The sequence below is a fragment of the Crocodylus porosus genome, unplaced genomic scaffold (genome assembly GCF_001723895.1).
Source record: "Crocodylus porosus isolate Cpor-Errol unplaced genomic scaffold, CroPor_comp1, whole genome shotgun sequence".
Classification (NCBI taxonomy): Eukaryota; Metazoa; Chordata; order Crocodylia; family Crocodylidae; genus Crocodylus; species Crocodylus porosus.
Genome location: NW_017728949.1, coordinates 61,161,398 through 61,181,738, shown reverse-complemented (window position 1 = coordinate 61,181,738; position 20,341 = coordinate 61,161,398). Strand labels below are relative to the sequence as shown.

Below are 20,341 nucleotides of genomic sequence, written 5' to 3'. Positions count from 1 at the left end.
AACATCTGAGGGCAAGCTAAGTACCAGGGTAATTAGAAATTCTGGCCAAAGAGAAGGGCCATGCGATCAAAAGAGGTGGCATCCAGCCTGCTAAAAGCCTGGCCCTCAATCAGAGAGCTCAGTCTGGCCCTGACTCCCAGGGGAAGCAGTATTCTTGCTGGCCTGAGCTGCAACAGGTGGGGAACCCAGGCAATACGGGTACCTGGGGAAGATGCAAGAGCCAGCAGCTTTGGGCACAAGGTTGCTGAGACTCTGGGGAGATCAAGGAGGGGGTTTATGAGTGAACTGTATTTGTCAGAAGACTGAAGGGCCGGATGTGGCCAACAGGGGTGGTAAGGAGGCCACGGCATGTCCAAGGGACACCCAGCATAGAACCCTCTATGGGACCCAGGGACAGCTGGAAAGTGGCCTTACCTGGGAGCCTAGATGCGACTGCGAGCAGCCCTGTCTAGGTCAGGGACCCCAGGGCTGGGACAGCATGTGAGACAGGATCAGAGGCCTAGAGAGCAATACATAGGCAGGCTGAGGCCAAGACAGCAGAGAGCCTGGACTCTAGTGCGATCAAAGATGAGGGGCTGAGGCTGAGAAATCCATGGCCAGAACAAGTGGGCCAGAGCTACAGCCAAGAAGGCTGAAGACATTACCACAAGGCAAAAACAGTGACAGAGTAACACCTGCAAGGTCTGGGTATGGATACAGGGGAGGATGCAGGCTACAATTTTAGCCGTTAAGTCAGTCAGGGCCACAGAGAGAGCTGGTGTCAAGGGGAGTTGGAGCCCCAAGCCATGACACAGGTTGGCAAGGGTCAAGTGGGCCAAGTTAAGCCTGAGGAGGAATAGAGTACAGGAGGAGCACCCAGAGCTCCCCAGCCTCTGTGGAAAGCCTCCCCTCTTTATTTTTAAACATGAAGATGTGGCAGGCGAGGCAGTGGGGTGATACCCTGGAGCAGGGCAGGATTTAGGCAGCTATTAGGGAGTATCACGGCCACCCTCAGGGCCTGTATTACTATAATATCTATCAGTATCAATGCTATAGGATGCTAAAGACAGGGGATGAAGCTGCCTTTTCCTTGGCCAGTCCATAAGCTGCCCCACTGGCTTATGGTTCACATGTGCTGTGGAGGTTTCTAGCAGCTTGTGCTCCCGCTACAAGCTGACTTAGTGCTGCCAGAAGCCCACAGCCTGAGGACAAATATGATCCATGCGTGGAGTCATGAGTAAGGGTTCATATCCCTCTGGAAAAGGTTTATTAAAAGGTATATTAGCTTGCATTTCTACTAGGGAATTGTATCAATGAGACCATGAGAAAAAATAAGACTAATGGGATCTGAGATTTATTCAGTTAGGAATAATGTCAAAAGTGCAGAGTCATATATCTATATCTATATCTCTATAGATATATATCTAGTGCTGCATTGATGGCTGCATAGATGTAGATATAGGGTGGCCATCATAGAGGACATTCCGGTTTTCTGCTACTCTGCCCTGTGCCCTCTATTGACATGAAACCCAATCAATGCCTTTATGTCCATTTTTCTCTTCAAGAGAAAATGGTTATTGAACATAATGGTTGGAGTTGTCTTCCCTTCAAGAGAAAAATAGAGGACATAAAGGCATCAGGTTTTGTATCCACAGAGGACAGAGGACAAACGGACTGTTCTCTATGATGGCGATCCTATATATATATATATATATGAATTATTACTAAGTAGTCAGTCAGCAGTTGGTGGCATGATTCTCCTGGAAACACTTACCTCTGTGTAGGCCTGGGTCACCTGTTCGTAGAGGGACTGATGATGATGGATGGCCAATTCCAGGTCTTGCATTTCTGATGGGAGGCCTCCTTCACTGCACATTTTACACCAGGCATCCACACCTGAAAGGAACTGAAACAATTCCAGAAACAATCACCAGGGTGCTTGAATCTCAACCAGCATGGAGGTGACTCATTATTTTTATGGCCATTAAAGTGAGTTATTTGAGAAGTGCCTTGGATAACTATGCTGTGGACTACGCCAAACAAATAATAGAGTGTCTACCCCAGGAGCTTACTAGAGGGCAGAAGATGGATCAGTTTATGACATGAAGCATGATTCTTACATTTTTTTTCTTTTTTTTAAGGAAGAGGGTTCTGTTTCTCTTAGTTTAATAGCAAAGAGCACCTTCCAAACAGCTGCAGAAACATCAGTACCAAAAGCCTTTAAGAACTGGACCGTATGAATTTAACCGATATGGGAGGTACAACCCATTTTCACGATGGCCATGAAAAACACAGCAAGGAGGAAGTAGTCAGTGCTCAGTGCATTTCAGTGTCAGAGCACCTTGGTCATCTCTGCTGTAGGTTTTTCCCTCAAGAGCTCAGCACAGCCATGCACTTGGCTGTAACAGAAAACTCCTATTACAATCAAGGCTAACGTTCATCTTGGTGCTTAGTAGACATGCTAAAGCAGTTTCTAATCCCAGGCGGGCTCAGGGGAAATTGGTAATGGGATACTGAGGCTTTAACCTCTGGGTCACCCATCTGAATCTGGCCCAGGTTAGCAGTGATCAGACATTATTCCTATCTGGCAGCTGCTGAGCAGCCTGTGTGAAATGAGCTGCTGGTCTCAGTCCAGTTCCTAGTGGGCAGATGTCTTTATTTAAATAAAAAAAAAAAAAATCCACCCCTGCAAGTGGTATGAATTAGCACCTTTGTTGGCAATCTCAGCAGAGAGGCAGGCACAGAATAGGCCCAGAGGGCGAAACATCCATTCAATCCTACAGATCTCTAAATCAGGGTATCAGCAGAACATGTGGGGAAGCCCACATGACTGCTGCGTGCTCCATGAAAGATTTGCCTCTTCAGGGCTCCTGTTGCTTTTACTAAATGGAGACTGATCCACTGATCTACCTCCCAACATGCACACATTGTGTACTCAGGCCCCTAGCTACCAAATATCACCTCGTTACTCCTTGTTAATATTTCTTCTCTCTTCCTCTCCGGTTGAACTCGCCCTCCCTATGTAAGGATCTTTAAAGCCATTTAGAAAAAGAACAGCTAATTATACAACAGATGCAGTGCGCTGCAGGATGAATGGGTAACGGCTGCCAAGCCACCCCCGTGATCACAGCATTATCCCGTCCTGAAGTGCTCACCTGTGGCTTGTTAGCACAGTACTGCTTAAAGAATAAAACACTCTGGGGTAAAAAAACGAATCCTGTCCCAGTCTTGCCCAGCCATCAATGCAGCACTTTTGTTATCAGGGTAAAGACTGTGATATAGTGAAGGTCTGAAAGCTTTTAGATTATAAAGCCCTCTTTTTAGCGCACAAGGAGTTCATCAATATGAGTTTCTGGTGCCCGTGCCTGCAAGGTGCCAGTCTGAGCGGAAAGAGGGGTTTGGATGCCAGGACTCCTGACCACCGCAGCATCACTGTGCTACCAATCTGCAGCACCAACCTTGACACAACTATGACACAACCTTGACACAATTATTCCCCTTTTAGGCTTTCTGGTTCAAACCCTGCTGGCCAGAGCCCACATCTATCTAAGCACTGCCACACAGTTTCCCCCCATAGTGAGGGAGGCCTTTTACTGATCTTAGGTTCCTCAGCGAGTGTCCACTTCCGTCTTGGATGATCCTGCTCTAGCAATCCTTGCCTCTCGTGAGAGCACTGTAAGGGTACTTTAACGCCTGCAGAGATCAGAGGCATTGCAAGATATTTCAGTGCATGGGGCAGAGATGAAAGGGAGGTGGGAATTATGTCAACCACTGGCGAGGTGAAGGGGAAGTGGGGGCAGGAGGGAGTGGTATTGTACTTGCCCCTGCTCTCTGCACCCAGGCAGCAACTGCTACGTGTCCTGCTGCAACGGCGTGACCTTGGCTGTTGCAGCTGAAGAAGATGCTTGCTGCATGTTGGTGCAGCAGCCTGGCTGGCATGGACTCCACAGGACTGCTTCTGGTGTCTGATGCACCCCCACCTCCTCCTCCCCAAATATGCTTCTGGGCAGTAGGCACAGGGTTGTGAATCCCATGGCAGAGCCTGTGGAGGTGAGCAGGCTACTTGGCCTACTGACCCCCCTCCCCTACAGATACACTACGGGGCACGGAGCTGTGCTTGCTCAGCTCCCTGCAGCCAGGCTGCACAGGGCTGCCCTGCCATGCAAAAGACTCCCGGGGGGGGGAGGGCCATAACAAAGCCCTCTCAAAGTTGGTGCCAAGGGCTTATGCCTCCATCACCCAGTCCTAGTTATGCTACTGGTAGAGGCTGTGGAGAGTGCTGTGTAATAGCATGCACAGAGCCAATGTATCGCCTCTCTTGAGCTGGCCCCAGCAATGTTAACAATCTTCTTTTTTAGATTACATGATAAAGGACTTTGTTGAATGGTGCCAAAAGTCATGGGTTTGAGCCCCTGACAGATTGGCATTAGCTGTAGGTCCCTGGCTTCTAATCCAGGGATATGAAATGCTAGATACCAAGTTATTATACAAAGCATTGCCAAAACACTCTCAGGTTTGAATCTGAATGTCTGGTCATGCAATGAGATTCCTGCACAGGTCAGCAGCAGGGCTTGCACCCTACGGCTTCACAGCAGTGATCTCTTTCACTTGAACTCTGCAAGTAACTTCATTACTCCTGGTAGCAGTAGTAGGCTGTTATCCTTTAGTGGCCCAGGCACCGCATCGGCATGTGAAATACACTTTGATGGTGTTACTTTAGCACTTCAGAATGGGGCGAGGCCAGCAGCAAGGAGGAAAGGTTTTCACTCAATTAACTTTGGCAATGTATGTGTTCACGTTAGGGAGCAATTCATTTTGGTATTCTGAAAAATGTCAGCTGCATTAAGGTTTACTACTGCATGCTGTGTGGCCAGAAATATTTTTTTATGAAATGCACAAGTATTTTCATACTAAATACATAAATCATAGAAAACCAGAGAAAACAGGACTTAGAAAGGACAACAGGAGGTCAACTACTCCATTCCTCTGCCCGAAAGTAAGATCAAGAATACCACAACCATTGCTGACAGAAATATTTACACAGTAAAAATATGGCCTGCTGGGTTAAAAACATGCATTTAAAATGTAAATAACTAATTAACTTATAGGCTGGAATGGCATCTCTCTATTCTGTGACTGTCTACTGGGGGCACAATACCATTTAAATTAATTGCTTAAATACCTACTTATCCCATAGACTGGAACAGCTCCTGTTGGGAACATAAAAAGCTCTTTAAATATGATTTGAAATGACAGATTTGGAATGCTTCTCTCTGATAATCATATGCATTTTATAAATTTCCAGGAAGGACTGCAAAAAAAAGGAAAAATCTCTCTCCAAAGAGTCAAACTTGTATCTCAAAAACCTACACTTTTCTGACTTGATCCATATGGCAGCTACGAAAAGAATTAGGACTGGTCCTACGATCTGTATACATTCAGGGAGCAAATCTTGCAAGAGGCAGCTAAGAAAAGACATCAACAAGAAAACATTATTTGGGCTCTGGCAGACTGAGTTTAGTCATGAGACTGGGATCTGACAAACTACCTCTGATCTCAAAAACTGAGTTATTGTCAGACATGCATGGCAGGATGTGCGATTTTTAAGATAAGGGATAAACTTGGTCAGATCCCAATCTCCCCAATGCCAGGATCCTAGTGTTCCTAGACGTTTAAAAGTCACATGTGCAACCCAGCTGAAGGCATGCCTTTTCAAGGTTCAGGAGCATGGGGAGCCTGGACAATTAAAAAGCACCCCTACACCAGGGTGCATGAATACTAGGGGGTAGAGAGCTGGACTAGGGGACTCCCAGATCCTCCGCTGCCCACACCACAGGCAACTAGAGATCAGGGACCTCCATGTCACACATTCAAATGGAAACACAATACAAACCGGCCACAAAGACATGTTAAATGCCATTTCTATTGTGTCATAAATTTAGTTGACTGTTTGGTATATTGCGATTTATTATGTGATATAAATGTAGCATCTAGTAGGGGCCTTGCTCAGGTCCAGCTCAGATATTTTCCCTAGTATACTCCATCCCTTGTTGGGGGGGGCTCTTGGCTACTATTTGGATGCTGCTCTTTGTGTGCTTCCTACTCCCTGTAACTGTCTCTGGATCCCTCTTTTCCCTGCTTACTCCAAGCACTACCTGCCTTGCCCATGCACCCCATTTCACAGTTCAGTGCAGAAGTATGGATTGGGGAAGATGGACCAGTTTTATGGGAGAGGCCGCTCCCTTCCTCCAGCAATCAAATGAGGGGACGTTGGGCGTGTTTAAAATGGCACAGACTAGTAAAAGTCCTAGCAGAGACCTTCTGGCAGTAGAAGCTGTGCATGGTTGTGTGTATGGTGGTGCAAAACAAACGTGCCACTAGATTTGCAGAATATCAGCAAAGACATCTACTGAATGCATGTACTGTAAAAGGACACTTCTGCACGTGTGACTTTTTGAGTGCATTTCCAAGGGTAGACTTGACCCAAAGTGAATTGAGCAGGTCTCTTAGCTGACTACGGGAGTTCAGTTGCTTTATCAGACAAGTTTTTCTAAGTGCACACCTTATAAAACATGTCTAGAGACTGCTGTCAAGACAAAGGAGTCACCCAGTCCCTCCTTAACAGTCATGGGGTGAGAACCTTTTCTGAGTTGAACCAGCACAGCTCCACTGAAGTGAAAGAGGTGTACGATACCGTTCTTGCATGCTCCTGCAACAGGTGGTATATCTGCACTGCTTCACCTGGTGTTCCCCAGAAGCACTGCTGTAGAGTATGCTCCACATGCTCTGGTCCCAGAAATGAGGTGGGGTAGCCAGCCAGTGGGTGCCCGTGCCACTGTTCCCAATCCTGTTCTCAAGGGCAACGAGGGTCAGGCACCTTCATAGGACCCTGAGTAGGATGCATTTGAGAGCATTTTTCCCTAGTAGCACTGTAAAAACAGTGTGGATATAGCCAAAAAGACTCTTTTTTTTGCCCTCCTGCTACAACATTTAGTGGCTTCAACCATTCTCAAAAAAGTTCTTCTCTCGCTGGTTTTACCCCCCTGGCATAAGGGGAATTACCTTTGATGTATACTGCCATGAGAGATCAGGCTTGTACGCATGACAATTAGGACAGATTAAGAAAACACGGTTGTACAGCCCCTAAAATTCAAACCCTGACCTGAGCAAGATGTGTGGGCCCACTGCTAAACACATCAGCTTTTGATCAAAAACACAAACTCTAGGGAGTTTGGCCAGGCTTCAAGTCTACAAGACTTTTTCAGCCCCCTTCTTTGTTTAGAGGTTGTTTTATGTGGTCTTTCTGGTATTTATGAACCTTTGTATTAAAAAATTTAGCCCAAAACATGCTTTGATCCTAGAGTTCCTTCGGCCAAATTCAAGTCAATATGCCACAGGTGTCCACTGTAAGAGCCGGAAAAACAAATGCAATTGGGAGGCACGTGAAGACAGATGTGAAGTTTAGTGTAGTTCCCAGAAGGACTGACTCAGCCTTTCATCCTCCCGACTTGTACAAATTGAGCTCTTGGGCAGTTGGCTGTGTGTGGGTCTTCAAGACGAGACCTTGAAAAATCCAAGGTGCTTCTTGCTGTGCTTGGATAGTACAGATAACATGTTCAATAAAACTAGGGTTTGTTCCAGCATCCCAAACCACTGTCCCTTCTCATGATCAATATGAGAGATACTATTAAACATGCTATTTTACGGCATCTCAGAAGCAAGTTGGTAGACAGGATTGAACAAAAAGTAGTGACTTGTTGCACTAGAGCTTGGAGAACAATCCATGCACCGGCCTGACTTCAAACTCCTAGTAACTCACTCTTTGTAGGACACCACAGAGGTCAAATGACTAAATTATCAGTGTGCTCTTGGTTTATCCTACCAGAGCTACTGAAGCAAGCCAAATATTTCAGTCCCAGGTGATGGAGTTGCAAGTAGGACATGCTGACTCCCACATCATATTTTCCAGCGTTTTGAGTTTACTGGCTTCACATCAATGCTCCCCTCCCACTAAACTGCCTCTTCTTCCAAGTCAGGAACAACAACTTTTCAGTATTAACAAAAATCTCTCATTTGCTCAGTGCAGAGAAACTCTGGTCACTGTCAGGCAGCACAAACTTTTTTTCCCTTTAAAGAGTTGCCAAGAGTGGGCTGTATTTTTAGTCCCTTTCTTGCAGTCAAAAAAACAGGGGGGAAAAAAAAGAGAAGAGTAGTTGAAAGTGATGTTAATGGACCTGTTTTCTAAGTGAAGATTGAGGCAAAATAACCATTCTGATGATGTTCAAAGGGTAGAGTGACAAAAAATAAACCTCTAACTGACAGACAGTTCAATACAGCTTTCTTGTTTTATTGCCTTTCATGTTATAAAATATCTTAGCAACACCTCTCAAGCTGCAAACAGGTCCCAGCACCTTTGAAAAATAAGAGGTTACTTGTAAAAAAGAAACCTAGAAAACTATTTTTAATAATAAAACTTTAAATCCTTCTTATTTGGATTCAGCGCTCTAAATAGGTCTTTTTTCCATCTTTCCACAGGGATGTATTGCTGATGGAAGATTAACAGCTCTGAAGCCTGGTGCCTGCATTTTACAGCGCAGAGGGTATTTGAAACACAGTGAGATAAAAGTGGGATAATGTGTATAACATTCCTCATGTAGCTATGCATTTTGCTCAGAATGGTGCTGGAACTACTGGGCATGCTCACATATGTAAATGGCCGCTAGGATACACTCGGGGCCAATCTAAGTAGGACACCCAAAATAAGGAGAAATCTGCCATAATTCTAGGGGCAGTAAGCAATAGAAAAGATCCTGCTTACTGCTTGGCCCAGACTTTTCCCCTAACCTTAGCTGTAGCAAAGGCTCTGACTAACAAGTTCTTATTTTCTTCTCTGAGATGGACTTGTTGATTAGCAACCCAAATCTTAAAAGAAGCAAAATCATGTACCTACACCAGCAACTGTTAGGGCACTCAACAACCTTTTCATGAGCAAAACCAACTCATTGATCTCAAAAGCCCAAATCACAGTGCTGAGTACATCCATAGTACAGATACTGTTCAGGAGGCAGTGATGCAGCACAGAAAACAAGGCAGTGTTTTACTCCACCAGTGTGATTCATCTATGACAGGGAAGAAGCACCTCTGGGGAAAGGGGAATTCATTCTCCAAGGTTACTCAGTCCTAGGTTTTCCCTTTTAGATTACCAAGGGCATCAATTGTGTGTCATCTGTGGTGGTATTTATGATTTGTCCACTAGGAGCTGAACTGAGTCTCTTAATCTCATTGCCAAGCCTCCCCAGATACTAATTTCATTTTCATGGCTACCTAGCTGGTTTGTAGATAATTTTCCAGCTCATTAAAGTAACTCACCTGCTCGGCCTTCTGGTGAAATACAGCGGACATGGCGAGGATGGTGCTGCGCTCATCCAGGGCTGCAGCGAAGCTCTTCCATTCTTGATCCAGCTGGGTGGAGATTTGTTTAATTTGCTGGGAAGCATAATGGCCTGCCTCTGAGAGCCTGGATGCCACTGACATGATGCGATTGATGTTGACATAGGCGTTCTGAAGAATAAAAAGAATACATGAATAAATAGAAGGGAGAGATGGGGCCATTTTGCATCTGCATTACAAATTCCCACCACCCTCAGCTGCAATAACATCGAGGAGTTGGGTGAGAACAATCGACCACCCCTTTAAATATGCATGAGTTGCAGATACACTACATTTCAATCTAAAAATAAGTTGCAAAGGATCTTTTAGCACCTGTTCTCCATGATCTATACTGCCACCTCTATTTTATTTAGGTATTTTGGAAAAAATCAGCCACCATATTCTAACTCTCTATTGCCTAATTATGTTCTTTTCATTGCCCTTTCCTTTATTTTCTTCTTGGTATTGCAGTTATATCCATTCATATGTCCTAGTGCTATTTATAAATGCATAAATATTTGCATTTAATATGAAGAAGACTGTGAAATTCTGTTGGAGACCAACCTCATCAGGAGATGGGCTAAGGTACTTCCTTATGGAAATGCTGAATAAAATTTCAAAGGATTTATAAAAAAACCCCCCAGAAATATATGAGATTTCATAGAATTTGTTATATAAATTGTATTTTTGAATGAAACACTGACTTTTCCATAATTTTTCTAAAATCATCCTATAGCAGAGACACCATTTAATATTGCAATCTGAACTGAGATGGGACTTCAAAACACCTGTAAACAACATTTCAATTCATTACATAGGAATTTTCCATGAGATTTTCAATTGTTTTGCTATCAAGTGGAATTGCAAACTGTCAAAACCCGCATTATAACCCAATATTTCATGGCAAGACAAATCTCATGATACACAACCATCATGGCAATAGCATGCACAGATGCGCTATTGAAGTGCTTGTGTCTGACAACAACTGTATTGTGACTCTCAGACTTTATTAGATGCAATCATTTATCCTGCTGCCTCTGTTCCTCTGTGGATGGTGTGGTAGTCACAGCAATTATAGCTTATTTATCAGTGCTCAATATACTCCTGCTATCTTGTGGAGAGGTGGGCTCCCATGACTAACTCTGCCTGCAAGCACATTAGGAAATCCAGCCAGACCTGTACCGTCTCCGTGAATCACAGGATGGATATCCGGTGTCTAGCAATTCTGCACCTGATAGGAACACAATTTGCAGTCCTGAGTTGGAAATTCATAACTGGCTGTTTCAAGGGCTTAGTACGTGAGCCAAAAAAATAGTATGAGCTCATGTGTTCGTAGACATGACTTATTTTTCAATAGTACTACACAGATAAAGTATTTGCTGGCTTCATCTTAGCGTGGTAAATATGATTTGCTATATTTGAATGACGACAGCTGTGTAGCTGAGTTGCTAGGGAGACTGGCCAGATGAGGAAGACCTGGGCTTGCTCCCAGGTGAGAGCAGCAGGTTTCCATCCATCATTTTCACTTCCAGCACAGCTCTGAGCCCGTCCCGCAGCCTATCTGATGGGCACCAGGTGTCTGCAGCGTGCACTGACCACACCATCTCCGTCTTGTGTTGAGGTTAAAGAAAACAGTGGAGCTCTGCCTCCACTGCCCCAAAGGCCCTGTAAATGGGACAGCTTTACCTTTACAGCCTAAATGCAGGGCGTGGACAAAACAATTACAAGCTAATCTGCACCCACTTTTGTTGTGTAGAAACACAGAGTCCTAACTGCACTCTTTTTCTTCATCCAGTAATTTTGGCTTGATGTTTCATTTGGCACGAAAATTGTCTGATTTGTTCTAATGACAAGGAGAAAGTCTTCTTCAAAACTGGAAAGATGGATGAACAGAGGATCAAGAGTCAGAATTGTAACTCTTTTCCGAGGTGTCTCAAGGTCTAACCCATAATCTGCAAACACTAGAAGCAGTAACGCTTAATGGTAAGAAGATTTGTAAATATTCAAGGATTTCCCCCAGAAAGTCCACGTGCCTGTAAGGACCAAGCCCAGAGTCAGCCAAGATGAGTTTGAAATGTTTTTTAGGTTGGCTACCTGCTGGTATAAAGCAACATACCACTGCTACGGTTCGCAGAGCCGTGCCAAATGCACCAGCTGACTTGTTTCTTTTGAAAGACTAGAAGTGGCCATATAGGAGTTTGGGTTTCATGTGAAGACTGGTTCATTTTTATAATGGTTTTATATTTGTTCCCTGAACAATGATCTCAGCCCTTGCAATGTAATGAGCACGATCCAACAGAAGGAAACCAAACTGTGATTATTGTTTTTTTTTGATTCCTGGTGCTTACGGTATATAAACATTTCAAATAGTAGAGGGGGGAAAGGGAAGATTAATTGAGAGCGAGCAGATGTTCTTAGGTTCTGGCTTTCAAGTTAGGCGTGATTTATATGTATTTTGTATCTGTTGACATAGAGGAAGATTTTCATGAGCTCACCTGGAAGAGTACCAACAAGCTCTAAAGCTAGGTAGGTATCCTTTACGGCTCTTCCAAGCAAAAGGATGCACGGGTGGACTTCTGAATTCACTGCCCAGATGCCTGCTCTGCAGTGGAGCAGAGCACTTTCAGGAGAGGAGATTCACCCACAGGATTCAGACACTCCCCACCAGCTTGGATAGGGAATCGGACCAATACAACCTGAGGGTATGCTGCAAATCTTCCCTCTTTGATAATGCCTTCTTGCTCTAACTGGAATTATACTAATTAAAAGGGAATAAACATATAGGAAAGGGAGATTAGCAAAAGACAACAGGAAACCTCTGGGGCCTTCTCCATGCCAATCTGTGTCCCTGGGAGACAGGTGAGATGGCATGCGCATACGTCCTGCAGGGGAGCAGAAATAACGGCGTGGTAGGTTCGCTAAGGCTGAAATGTGGCTGTTGAAGGAATTCTCAAGGAAAAAAACCAAGACAAAACAAAATGCCCCTCAAAGTCTTCCTCGGAGATTTGCAAAGCATTTGTGAAATGCACCCTACCGTTTGATACGCCCCAGAGGAGAGCACTTCAACAGCAAAGTAGTCTCATAAGGGCCCCGACACCCATCAGACCACATGCAAAGCAAATTGCATGCCTTTTGATGCAGGATCCTACGGGATGGCTTTTTAGCTCAGCCTCGCACAGAATTCAGCCCATTTAATGATAAATGGTAGGAATTTCCAAAAGATGCCATTTGTCTTTACCAGATAATTGCAATGTATTTCAAATGTATTGCGACTCCCTCAGGACAACATGCATCTCCGTCTAATTTCAGACAATTAACTCCTTGGCAACAGGAAGGCTGATTATTCCACCACCGAACACAGCCCTGCTCGCACGCGTTTCTCAGCAATGACTCACTCTTGGATGGGGTTAACAAACACAGGCATGAAACAGCCACGGTGGAGCAGATATGAATAACTTCAATCAGCGCAAACAGCATGTGTGCCAAGCTATCCGCATATAAAACTAAAGTCAATATGATTGGGGCGCATTTAGCTAGGATCTTGTGGTTTACACCAACAGATTAACTAGATTAACGGGCTTATGATCGCTAGGGTGGAGCGAAATCTTTCTGTTTTAGTGAACCATATTATTATATTGATATAAATATAATACGATTGCAATAACGGCTAGTATAATTCTATAGATCGAACAGAAACAAACACTGGGCCTGATTCCCTGGGAAAAAATATCTACACAGTTGCTTTTTGAAAGAAACATACTGAGCTACAATTTACTATCTGAAAAATGTCTGGCTTCTCCTCTCTAAGCCCCTTCCCACCCCGTCCCCCTTAGAAGGAAGTAGAAGTGTAATAAAAATAAGCAGCATTACAAATATTTTTTTTATTCAGAGGGATGCTTGCCAGTGCCAGGCATGCAATGTCTGGGGAAGTGTATTAGAAAGGATGTGGCCTGAGAAAGACTCAGAGTGCATTGTTCAGATGAAGATAGAAAATTATTTTAACTATTGTTATTCATTTGTTAGGTCCCTCACAAAAGTACATGTTTAAAGACTAAAGCCCTGTTCCTACTATCACAGGAATCCAGGATTTCTTTTTAAAAGACTTTGCCTGCATTCTCCTCCTCTAGTTCCTCCCTCTAAACCCATATTTAAATGTCCTGCCTAGAGGGCATTGACCAATTTCAGTCCACGCTCAGGATTTCATTACTCGTGCGCTTGCTAAAGAACTGGTCATTGGGATCAATATGTTGCATGATATAATTCTGCTGAATTATTTCCAGCCCTCACAGTTGCAAACCAAAGCTGAAAGACTTGGTCTGAATGCGCTGTAGAGGTTCAGAAAACAGAAGGTAAATCAAGAGGAGTCAAAATCTATTATGATGGGTGTGGGGTTTCTTTTAAGTGGCATGATTGTCTAGCTAACCTCATTCTGAGCACCTGACTCATGTTTTATGAATGCCTGGCATTGCCAATACAGCGACTGGTGAGAGGAAGCAAGGAGGACTGTCAAATATGGAAGTAAACGTTTATGAAAAGAAAATGAAAGTCTGTGATCTCCAGCTAACAGGGTCACGATGTCATCCCCGGGGGCAGCTAACCGGTTTTAAGGCAGGGCAACAATCTGCCTTATTTTTGCCAGAACAGGTTTCACTAAACACTGAGCGGGGTGAAAAAAAAAACAACAATGGGTTAGGAAACAGTGAGACAATACAAAAAAAGGAAATGAAGATTTATATGTGCTCATTGTCATTGCTTCCCACACCCTTCCCGTCTTCACGGGTGTGTTACACCAGATCCTGCAAACACTTTCCGTAAATGAACTCAGTGAGATTACTCACATGCATACAAGTACTTCACGTGCCTAAACGTTGGCGGCATCAGGCCCTTTTTAGATTATAACCTCTCCGAGGCAGAAACCCTGTCTTCCTCTGTGCTTGCACCTCACCTTCCACAGGGAGGCACCAATCGTAGCCACAGCCTCTTAGCAGTAGCACGATATCAATGTTACCTAATAATAGCTACATCAAATCCCTGCATAAATTCGGGAGGCATTATCAGGCAATCTCCAGCAGAAATCAGTGACACCTGCAAATGAAGTCTGACATCACCATCAAAATGAGGAGGTCAGGAGGGAGGGCATTTTTACCAGAGCACTGTGGTGGGTTCTGTTTCCTAACTTTACTGAGTGATACTTTTCTTTAAAAGATGCCTATGCATGGGTGGTACCTGAATTGAATCAGGCTGTGCATCTGGGTGGGACTCCCTAGGAAAAGTATATACACAGAAAAAGGACTCGTGCTATCATAATTAATTAGTTACGATATAGGAATGTTTTAACCAATTTTGTCCTTGTCATCCGCAAGAATATCTTTTTTCCTTGTTTTCTTTGGCAAAATAACATTTGATTTAAAATGAGAACTGGACCGCAATGATCAGGTAATATAGATCAGAGCCAAATCCAGACCTGCACCTGCATTTTCCAGGGATCAAAATGTTTAGAACTTGCATTTGTGTGTGGTCCACAAATGGTGGCAATGATGTCCCATCACTACATTCAGAGTCACGTCCTAATTTCCATATGTTCCAGGTAGTTCAAATAAAGTGATTTCTTTTGCATCTGTAACTGTCTAAAATGTTTATGAAAGTTATTTGTTGTTATGGGGCCTTTTCTCTCCAAAGAGACACAGAGGATACGTCTACATTTTCATTAATGCACTGTAATTACGGCTCATTAAGTTTAGTACCTGCAATGACAGATATTAACTTAATGCGCAATAATTGGCGCTACTACACATTAGCGCAGATGAATGGTTTTTAGGTGATGTTAATGTGCATTATTAATTTGCATTAAACTAAATCTACTGCACATTAGCACTGGTTTTGCCTGGTGTGCTAAGGCGCGGCAGAATTAGTCTTCTGCTCATTGTCTCGTGTAGTCATCTTGCTATCAAGTATATGAAAGTATCCACAGGGGGCTCGAGCGTGCTTGGGGATATCTTACTGCAGACCAGACCCACAGTATTGAGGATTCTGCATAGAAAAAAAGCCATCATCATTTCTATAATTTTTCTTTCTGCCTTTCCATAGACTGACTCAGGTTCAACCAACACCAGAACGCTGCTCACTGAACACTACAAAGCTGCATGTCAGCACAGGGACCGTTTTAATACAGAGGTGCAGTTCCCATAAACCACCGGTCTCAATGTGTCATGTTCTGTTTCCTTTTTATAAAATCTCCTTATATCAAGATGGAGCATCGTATGCTGGGGCTCTCTCTGTTGACTGCACTTCCATAATAAGGACAAGGGCAGCAGCTCTGCTTCTGAATGTTGGATAAATGTAATTTCCAAACCATTTCCAAACCTGGTACCAATCTCACACAGCCTCTCCCCTGACCCCTCCCACAAATGATAGACTCAAATATTAGCCACAGCCCTTCTTCTGTCTTTTGCATTGTGGCTGCTCTATTTGCGCCATATGACTGTGTGTCCCATGGCTCTTTCCAAGCCAGCCCTCAAAGATATCCTCCTTGAAAGGCTTGCAACCCTGGGACAGAAGCATACTTGACAAAGGCCCTTGATACAGCCACATTGCCATCAGCCTCCTCCGTGAAAGTGTGATGGTAAGACGGTCTGGCATGAGCTGGTCCGTGTCAATGAAGACGTTATTTAGTTACCATACGGACTCCCTTGAATCCGGAGTCGTCTCCTGGAATCTTTCTACAGCTTCTTTCTGATTTAGCCAAGATTTCTCGTTGATTTTCCATCATGGCTTTATACCTACCCATCATTTTAAGGACTGCTGCGTGTAGGACCTTGGGTGTCAGACCTTATGACAAGCTAGGTAAACTTTCTCTATGAATGTTCATAACGTCATACATTAAAAAGCAGCTGGGAGATGTCTTCAAAAGGATCTTTTTAAAAAAAATTACCTTACATTACAGGTAAGCCTATCATTTTGTCAGAGTCACTGAAATCCTGGAAACCATGCAACACTAATCGGGGTGGGCAAAATGCGGCCCGCAGGCCAGATGTGGCCTGCCAGGCCATGCCATCCAGCCCGCGGGACCCCTAAAAAAATTTAGAAAATTAATATTTATCTGCCCCTGGCTGCCTGTCATGCAGCCCTTGATGGCTTGCCAAAACTCAGTAAGTGGCTCTCCGCCCGAAATATCTGCCCGCCCTGACTAAGATTTTCATGATGCCCCTATGAGGCAAAGGGAAGTAAACACAGCATCAAAGTAGATATAGCTCAGCGAGAGAAAATGGTCTCTAGAAAAGACAGAGACACAAGCCCTCCAAACTATAATCCCTGCAAGGCTGTATGCGCTAGTACAGAACCGCACAGGGTAAGGGTAGTGGATAGCTGCTGGAAGCATGCTGCAAGCACAGGTCATAACTTTTCCAGGAATATTGCTCCCCTCCCACACACACACTTCTGCAGGGACATGTATTAATGATTACCATTACAAAATGCTAGCCTTAATTATGGGTATTTACTGTATACAATGGAAGAACTGTTTGCATAAAAACAAAATTATGCCATGTTCTCTCCCATCAGCTGGGGTCCTGGGTCTACAATCCAACGATAAGACCGGTGCGTAAGGAAAACACAGAACACAGTATAAAGAATTTTTGGCACATCAGATATTTTCCTCCTTTAATTCTGGTTTAGTTGTGTTACAGTAAAAGGAAGGTAATTTGAGAGTTGCTATTATCCTGCAGGGACAGAACTATCTGGCTCACTTGCATATGCAGGGTATAACAGCGTACTTGTGCTGTGTGCATTTTGGCATGCTAATCAATGTATAACTAAGTGCAATCTCTTGCAATGCTTTTACATTTAAAGTCGTAAGATGCTTGAGTTTTATGCTTCAGGGAGTTTACAGTGCCCTGGAGATCCATTTGCAAAGGGGGCCTTGATGTAGAAAAGGAAGCAGCCTCCTGGACCACATCACCCATACTGACCCAGGAGTTTCTCTGAGGAGTCTGGGATTCATATGTAGGAAAGGATGTGCTGGGGGTAGAGCGGGGTAGGAGGCTCCTCATCCCCCATCACCATCATTCTTGACCAAGACCCTCCAGGAAAGCTGATAGAGAATGAAATTTCAGCCTCTTCCAAGCCGGGGAAACTCCTTTTGAAGCCAGCAGGACAGGACAGAAGAAAACTTAGCAGCATGACTTCAGCTGAGCATAGCAAGGCCAAGAACCACTCAAAGGCTGAGGGTCACTGCTAGGAGGGTCCGACCTCCTGGGGATGTGTCCCCTCCCTGAAAGGGCTATGAGGAGAGAGGACTGTACTTTTCCTCCCAACCCTTGGGTCCCCTTCCACAAAGCTTCCACGGTGAGAAATGAGATGAAGCCAAGTTAAGCTCCACACTACTTCAGTCAACTGGCAACTCTGCTTGTAGCATGGCATATAAAGCGTTTTCCAACTTCCTTTCAATCTTGGTCCAAATTATCTTGACTGCCTTGATCTTCACAGCATCATTTAAGAGCTCCTTTATTGGATAGGGCTGTGGGAAGAGCTACAGGCCTGGGATGAGTGGTACATTAAGGGGCAGTAACTGGAAGGTTGGTACATTTTTCTACTGTATTCTCCAAGGTGATATTTTGTTATTGCAGATCCAGCGACAGCCAGGATGCCAAGAGCGTGTGTTTGAACATTTGCTTAAAATAAATACATAAATAAGATTTATAGAGCACCTCCCATCAGCCACGGCTCTGCAGCACTCATGCACACGCAGCATGACAGCTTAGTAAAGAAAACCTAGCCAACTGAAACAGTAGAGGGAACTTAGGTCAGCAGAGTATAATTACCTGAGCTGGAATATGACTAGGACACTAAGGTTAACACTTGTAAATCCTACGAGAAGTGCCATGTGGTCTTTAATGACCTCCTGTGGTTTTGTATTTCATCAGCAAGACAGCACCTCTGGCAGCAAAGAGCCTGGTAGCAGCGCACCAAGCCACTGCTCCTGCCACATGCTGGCAGCCCGACAAGTCCTGTGGAGGTCTCGCACCGGTGCTGGTGTGGCTTCACCTGCTTAGTTTTAGAGACAGCTGCGAGTATTACAGCAAGATGTGCTATGGCTGGAGGGCTTGCTAGACTTGGGGCTTGACACAGAATCAACAAAGTTAGGGTTAGAAGGGACTCAGAAGGTCACATCTTATTCAACCCCCTGCCCAAAGCAGGACCAGCCCCAGCTAGATCAACCCAGCCAAGGCTTTGTGTAGCCGGGATTTTAAAACCTCCGAGGATGGAGCTCCCACCATCTCTCTGGGTAACCTGTTCCAGTGTTTTTACTACCCTCCTCCTGAGAAAAGTCTTCCTAATATCTAACCTAAACTTCCCTTGCTGCAACTCCTTGTTCTATGATCTGTCACCACTGAGAGCGGCCCAGCTCCATCCTCATTCAAACTCCCGTTCAAGTAGTTGAAGGCTCCTATTTAATCCCCTCTTAGGCTCCTCATCTCTAGACTAATTAAGCCCAGTTCCCTCAGTCTTTCCTCCATAGTCACGTCCCCCAGGCCTCGCACTGTTTTTGTTGCCCTCCACTAGACTCTCTCCAATTTGTCCACATCCTTTCTGTAGTGGGGGCCTCTAACTGAACACAGGACTCCAGATGTGGCCTCACCAGTGCTGAATCGAGGGGAATAATTGCTGCCCTAGACCTACTGGCAACACTCCTACCAATGGAGCCCAGTATGCTGTTAGCCTTCTTGGCAACAAGGGCACACTGCTGGCTTGTATGCAACTTATTGTCCACTGTAACCCCCAGGGCCTTTATTGCAGAGCTGCTGCCCAGCCAGTCAGCCCCCATCTGTACTGGTGCATGGGATTGTTCTGTCTTAAGTGCAGGATTTTGCACTTGTCCTCGTTGCACCTCATAAGATGCCTTTTGGCTCAGTCCTCCAATTTGTTGAGGTCACTCTGAATCCTACCCCTACCCTCCAGCGTCTCTACTACTCCCCGCTAGCTTGGTGTCATCTGCAGATACTGTTCAAACAGGAGGACGTGATCCTTAATATCTTATGCAATGTTGATGGGTGTGTGCGTGCACTATTCCAAATGAGCATAATGATCCAAATGTCCATCCGTCTGTCCCAGCTTCTGGGCTGAAAAAGATGCAGTCTCCAGATATGAGGGTGTGAGGGGGTGGGGCCTAGGAGCGGCCACGTACTCCCTAGCGCCCCTCTACCGTCACTTCAGGTGGTCCAAGCACCCTCGAATCTCGCCCGCCACGACTTTGCTGTTTAATATATGTTTATGGGAGGCTGCCTTTATCCGCCTGGTGACTGGTAAGTGTGTCCTGCCCCTACTCCGTATGGCGTGCCGCTATATGTTCCCACCTTAGGGCTACGCGTGCCCTCTCTATCACCCCGGGCTCCTTACCTGCCTGAGGGCCTGACTCTCCACCGCCGCCCGGTCACCGGCGCCCCTCGGGCCTGGCTCTCCGCTGCTGCCCCGCCCCGGGGCCTGTGCCGCGCCTCTCGCGCCCGCTGCCCCGCTCTTGGGGCCTTGCCCTCTCTAGGGCCCACGCCGCGCTCTCCGCAGCGGTTGCCCTCCTCCTGGGCCTATACCGCGCTCTACGCTCTTGGGGCTCAGGTGGCCGCCGCCGTGCCTGGCCCCCTTGACCCTTCTCTGGGTCTTTTGCCGTCTGGGCAAACACCGCGCCTCTCTCTGGCACAACCCGTGCCTCTCCGGCGCAACGGTAGTGCCCTGCTGGCACTGTGCCCTTACTGGGCACTGGGGACCCCCAAGCTGCTGGGAGCTCCCCTGAGGCCTCCTCGCTCCCCTACAGCCTCACCCGGTCCTCCGGTGTAAACTACAACTGAGACTCAAGCCACCTGGCTGTAACATAAACACAGAGTCTCCGTACTCCAAACCGTAAGCGCCAAGCCCCCACCAGGGCTCTCAATCCTACCTCCTT

The 20,341-nt window shown here is 45.4% G+C and overlaps 1 protein-coding gene across 6 annotated transcripts in view; it reads right to left on the bottom strand.

Annotated features, from left to right (window-relative positions):
• The window catches only part of KALRN (kalirin, RhoGEF kinase), a 750,361-nt gene that overhangs the window by 391,813 nt on the left and 338,207 nt on the right, over positions 1–20,341 (bottom strand). For all 6 annotated transcript variants that reach the window (XM_019553787.1, XM_019553783.1, XM_019553780.1 and 3 more), the window contains exons 7-8: positions 9,349–9,540; positions 1,754–1,885 (exon numbers count right to left, since the gene is read on the bottom strand). In XM_019553787.1, the coding sequence (XP_019409332.1) occupies positions 1,754–1,885; positions 9,349–9,540 (324 nt within the window). The remainder of the gene's footprint in view (positions 1–1,753; positions 1,886–9,348; positions 9,541–20,341) is intronic.